Source organism: Gossypium hirsutum, chromosome A02 (genome assembly GCF_007990345.1).
Source record: "Gossypium hirsutum isolate 1008001.06 chromosome A02, Gossypium_hirsutum_v2.1, whole genome shotgun sequence".
NCBI classification, from domain to species: domain Eukaryota; kingdom Viridiplantae; phylum Streptophyta; class Magnoliopsida; order Malvales; family Malvaceae; genus Gossypium; species Gossypium hirsutum.
In genome coordinates, this window is record NC_053425.1 from 88,895,663 (window position 1) to 88,902,116 (window position 6,454).

Here is a 6,454-nt window from a genome sequence, read left to right on the forward strand (position 1 = left end):
TCAAAATTTCACAATGCAAATTTAGAAAAACTAGGCACTAATGCCACGAAATGTAACGTCCCCAACCTCGCCTAGACGTTAGACTTGAATTTGAAAGATTACATTAGCCACCAAAATGGCCTAGTAAGCAGTCGAAGTTTTGAAAACAAATATTTTTGAACATTTGTTTAGCTTTAGAAGAAAACTTAGTTTATTATCAATATATTTATTACTCAAAATTTTAGTATTGTTTAGTACATAAATTATTGATGCTGTCTTCTTGTGTTGTGTACATGTGTATTCACTGAGCTTTCCTGAGCTCATCTCTTTGCTTTCTTCTCCCTTCACGATAAGTAGTGCATGGGATAACGAGCAGGGCAGCAGTTCAATGATCTATCACACAAGCTTTGTTTTTACAGTATGTGCGCTGAGCTTATAAAATCCCAAGAAGGGAATATGGGACATTTCCAGCCTAGAGAATTGGAATGGGGCTTAGATAATTTTAGACAATTTAAAAATAATTTTTTAGAGGGTTGTAATTGGAATTTTTGGTCTATTTTAAATTTTGGGATTTTTTAATCTCCATGTTTGCTTGTTTGGCTGAATTTGCTGTTTGAATTATATGATACTGCCCATATGAACTAACGAGAAATTTTGCAGCTAGTACAACTTGTCGAAATCCAGGTACGCCTTATTCCGCTTATTATATGGCTTATAGTTTAATTTAGAAAAGCATGCTCTTAGGAGTAAATGCTTGTATGAAATATTTTGTATCTGTATGGTGAGTATGGATGGTTGGTGTGATTTGTGGTAGTTTTTCAGAGAATCACCTCGGTGGCAAATGTGTCGCTCGAAATCCAGGTCGGACCCTCTCGGCTGAGTTTGGGGTGTCATATAGATCTTTACTCGACTAATTCAAATTCGAGCTCGATATAACTTTTTTTAGCATAAAAAGTCATATTAGTTTAAGAACTTGATAACTTTTCTCAATTTAATCCTTAAATTTAGATTCCATTAAAGTACACGTAAATGATATTACTAAATTCTACTATGCCATCACCTGATTTAATTAATTAATATTTTAATATATTTCTTACATTTTATAGATTTAAAAATTTTAGGTGATTGCTTCGTAAATTAAAAGTGTTACATCATCCGAATCCAAGTTCATGAAAAAATTTCCCAATTTTGTCAAAGACAAATATGGACCAAGATGAAAAAAATTATTTCATTTAGGCCTAAATATTGGTTTATCTAATCTTAGTAACCTTAATGAAAATATTGTTGCTTTGTTTATTGCAGGTTCTGTTAGATTATCATGTCTGCAATTCAGAAACATGAATTACACGAGAAACCTTATCATAACAGGATTATCACTCTTCTTAGTGATTTCCATCCCTTAATTCTTCAACTAATATTGGAACCCATCCCATCATGGCCTCGCTCACACCGATGTAGCCTGAGTAAGTGTTTTTATTTTTATTTCTTTAAAAAAAAACTCCAATCCCATAATCTTCAATGATAAAAGAGGGTAAAACAAAGTGAATGTTTTTTCAGTTTAATGTATTCGTGAACACCGTGTTCTCACTGCCGATAATGGTGGGATTGATGGTGGAGGTGATCTTAGACAACATGATAAAAGTGAAGAAATCGAAGAAAGCTAGAGGGATGCCATGAGGCTTAAGTTTTTATCGGTTAGAGGAGATAATAGGATTGAAGAATTTTATACTATGCCTTTTAGTCGGAATAGGTTTTTTCCACCAACCTAAATTTCCCAAAATTAGGCATGGTAATTGCATATGTTTTACCCGTTTTTCCTTTGATAAATATGGGTAGTAGGAGACGACAATTCGTGTAATTTTTTAAAATAATTTATGAATTATTTATTAATTTTATTATTTAAATTATTATTTTTTATAAATATTTTTGTATTAGTGGCAAGAGTAATTTAAATATGAGCTTTTAAAGTTGTCAACATTGCTACTAAAGTAAGGCCTTAATCTTTCGGCTGGCAGAGTGGTTGTTGACGATTATATGGCTGAAAAGCAACCCTCCCTTCCCCCTTTATCTTCCATCTCATTGAATTTTGTATTATCTGGCACAGTATCTTCCTGTGGACGCCAATGAGATGCGAATGAGCCTTCTCTTTTCCAACATAATATTGCATTGTTTGGCTCCTCTGCCAAGGCTTTGATTTCCCATTTTTGAGAGCTCTCGAGAAGCTTTAGTTTGCCTATTTTTGCTCGAGCTTTTCGCATTTATTGGGTGCTTGAGGTGTGCCCATTGTAACAGCAGTGAAGGCATGACAAAACTATACACATCAAGGTCCAACCTTCACAGCCCTAATGGCTAAACACCAACATATGATAGAGTTTTCAACTTGATTCAAACAAAGTATGATTTTCTATTGTAATTCATTTTGTATTTACATCTTATTTAGTACTTTACCCGAGATTTGATCCTCACTTGTAATTTTTTTTCGTTGAATGGATATTATTTAAAAAAAAACTTACCAATAAATTGAAATAAAATAAAAGCATACTTGCATATTACGTTTATTAACGATACTTAGTAGCATTATAACTAAACTTGTATACCATTGCTGATACATGGAATAATTATATGAAATTGCAATGAGACTTTGAATTCAAGAAATCTACCGACCAAAGTTGGTTCCCCTTGGCTTGTGATACCAACTCAATCAAGGCAGGTTCTGTTTGTTTCATTGAAAATGGTTTCCGAAAAATATTTTCTACATTTTCTTGTGTTTGTCTCATGGAAAACAGTTTAGTCAATGGAAAATAACTTACAAGTCAACAAAAAATAAGCCCTTTTTCTTTCACTCTAGAATGACTTAACCTTTATGGGAGATTTTATTTTTATATAAAAATAACTTAAGTCAAGCTTAATATTATTATATTATTAATAAATTTTTATTTTTAAAATATTTCAAATTAATAGAATACTATAATTTTCAATACTATTAAACATACATATTTAATTATCTATATCTAACCATATAATAAATTATTAATACAATATAGAAAAGAAATTAGTAATGGATAATTTTACTCATCATTTTTTTATACATTGCCTAGAACTACTCATAACTCTTCCCCAACCCTTAATATAGGATATCATTAATGCCCTTCAACACGCTCGAACCCACGGCCTCCTGCATGTGCAACAAGGTCGATGCCAATCGAGCTAAGTCGACAATTTTATTCATCATTTTCATTTATATATAGAAACCTTAAATAGTTATATTAAGTCACGTGTTAGTTAATTATTTTTACTATATCAAGTTTGTTGGCAAATTAACGAGTTAAACGCTTCCAAAAAGAAAAAGAAGTGCTAATTATAGTAAGCAAAACTTGGTCATATTATTTACCCACGCTAATTAAAATAGAAAATGTTTAGTTGGTTGTAATTTGGCCTTACTTTATCTATATAAGATGGTTTGAAACAAAACAAAAGACAGAAATCATTCTCTCTTTGTAGTGAAAAAAAATAAAGTATGGCTATTCAATTTAATTTTGTTTCATCCATGTTAATACTAGTACTTCTGTCCATATCATCCGTTGAAGGTCAAGGAGGAGGAGGTGGTGGTGTTATTGATGTTGTTGCAAAGTTTGGTGCAAAGGCAGACGAGAAAACAGATTTGAGTAAGGTAAGCAAAATATCATATAACGTTATAGTTAGCAGATAAAAGTATGCATAACTATTTTCCAAATATCTTATCTTTATATGTATCTTTTTTATTCTTTTATTTGGTTTTAGCCATTATTGGATGCTTGGAAAGAAGCATGTGCCTCGACATCTCCGTCAAAAATTGTGATTCCTAAAGGGATATATTTTTTAAGTACAGCTACCTTAGATGGTCCTTGCAAGGCTCCTATTGAGCTTCAAGTTCAAGGCACTGTGAAGGCTCCGGCAGACCCTGGTGCTTTCAAGGAGCCTAAATGGATTGCTTTCAATAGAATTGAAAATTTCAAATTGTCTGGCGGAGGAGTTTTCGACGGCCAGGGAACCACTGCTTATAAAAGGGAAGGTTGCAAAGGTCATGATTATTGTGGTTCACTTCCTATTGTAAGTTACTTTCTTATTGAGAAGTTATGACTTTTTTTTATAAATAGAATTAAGTAATAATTATTTTTTGTTTCATTCTGGAATTAAACAGAACCTAAGGTTTGATTTTTTAACCAACGCAATGATACAAGATATAACTACCAAAGACAGCAAGCAGTTCCAGGCTAATGTTCTAGGATGCAAAAACATTACTTTCGAACATTTCACCGTATCTGCACCTGACGAAAGCCCAAACACAGATGGGATTCACATTGGGAGATCGGATGGGGTCAATGTTCTTAACTCGGAGATAAAAACTGGTGATGATTGTGTTTCAATTGGGGATGGTTCCAAAAATTTGGTTATCAATGGAGTAACTTGTGGACCAGGACATGGTATCAGTATTGGTAGTCTCGGATTGTTTAAAAATGAAGAACCAGTTGATGGAGTTACAGTAAAAAATTGCACCATGACTAATACTTCCAATGGTGTTAGAATCAAAACTTGGCCAGGTGCTGAACCTGGCACTTGTTCGAACATTCACTTTGAGGATATTACCGTGACCAATGTCAGTTCTCCTATTATAATTGATCAGAAATATTGCCCATGGAACAAATGCAAAATAAATGTATGTACATATTTATCAAAATCGTAAGAGAGCAAAAAGAGTTAACCGGTCATTGAATCATTATTTTGTTGATGCAGGAAGAATCGAAAGTTAAACTAAGCAACATTAGTTTCAAAAACATTCACGGCACTTCTGCGCGTCCAGAAGCTGTCAAGATTATTTGTAGTGCTACTTTGCCTTGTGAAAATGTAGAACTTGCAGACATTGAAATTACGCATAGTGGACCGACTGGACCTGCAGTATCACAATGTTCGAATGTGAAGCCTAAAGTTAGTGGCAAACAAAATCCAGCTGCATGTTCTGCCCCTATCCCAGCAAAACCTACCCCGACCGCTTAATCAATAGCAGAGGTATAATTTTTTTTGATGACGTTGTAACTCTTATAATTATATTTATTTCGCAAATAAATTTTGTTTTTTTTATATTCTATGTTATAAAGAATATTTTTCATAAACTTAATTATTTTTAAAAATACACTTCAACAAAAAATATTGCAATGTGACAACATTTTATGCATTTAGGCTTACGATATAATTAATTTTAGAATACTGCTGAACCAGATATTATTTAATTATTTTGTTTTTTTCTTTATATAAATTTTTTATTTTTATTTATAAAATTGGCATAATAAAAATTTTAATAATCAATATTTATACATTGTATCAATTTAGTTTTGATTCTAAAAATAACCTTTAACTTTTACACCTTGTATAATTTGATTTTCTTTTTAGTTTTCTTTTTTTATTACTCTTTCACCTTAAAAGGTAAAAAATAAATTTATCAATTAAATTTGATCGAAAATATGTTAAAATTAAAAACCTAAAAATTTAATATAATAATTTTATCTTTTTTTTATTGTTTTAAATTTAACCTTGAATCTTACAAATAAAAGCAAAACTCTAAAAATACAAAATTGCACTATATAAATGTTAGGGAGTTGAATTTTTTAGAATAAAGATTAAATGGACACAATGTATAAACAATGAGAGCTAAAATTACTATTATGTTAATATTAAAAGCTATCAAAGTTTCATAAAATGTTTGGCTATGGAATCCATCAAACTGGTTGAATCAAAAAACGATGGTTTAACACAATAGCCTATATACTAAACGACCCATCATTGCAATGAATTAGTGACTCCTCCTTTGGCTTACATATTAACCGTGGTATTAGCTAGCAGGTACGATAGTTTAACATAACTATCAATCAAACAAGCCATTCTCGAGGAAAAATTGAGAACAAGTTACCCAAAAACCATCGTATACTCGAAGAAAATCCTTCCTAGATTAAACTCAAACATTATGAAACTCCAACGTAAGGTCTTGTTGGCCTTACAATAAGGACCAATCCTTCATTGGCGCAATCATTGTTATGCTTCAGGGAAAACGTCAGACTCCTAGGATTGACACGAGTTGAAAGTCACCGAGTTCATAAGATAACTGGTGGCTTCATGTTGTTTTTCTCTATATTCGGTATAAGTCCAACATTGATACGCTCAATATTTTTATATATATATTTGAAATTCATATATGTTGGAAATGAATTAAAATTTAGGTAATATAAAGGGTTAGATTACTTTTTGGTACCTGAACTTGACAAATTTTCTCATATTGTGGAACCCTAGACCTTAAATTTGACAATTGATTCTACTTTGAGGCTTGGATTTTTTTATCTAAATTAAACCTTGAATTTTGTAGTTGTTCTCACAATAGGGTTTGAAATTTTTTTGGTTCAAGTTAGTCCTTAAAGCCCTAGAGTTTAGGCCCCAATGTGGGAAC

The 6,454-nt window shown here is 31.8% G+C and overlaps 1 protein-coding gene across 1 annotated transcript; it reads left to right on the forward strand.

The window, feature by feature from the left end:
- The first annotated feature begins 3,459 nt into the window (after window positions 1–3,459).
- Window positions 3,460–5,096, forward strand: LOC107886537 (polygalacturonase-like). Its single transcript, XM_041086518.1, has 4 exons — window positions 3,460–3,649; window positions 3,760–4,068; window positions 4,160–4,675; window positions 4,753–5,096. The coding sequence occupies exons 1-4, from the start codon at window positions 3,497–3,499 to the stop codon at window positions 5,011–5,013; spliced, it is 1,239 nt and encodes a 412-aa protein (XP_040942452.1). The 5' UTR covers window positions 3,460–3,496; the 3' UTR covers window positions 5,014–5,096.
- Window positions 5,097–6,454: the final 1,358 nt, after the last annotated feature.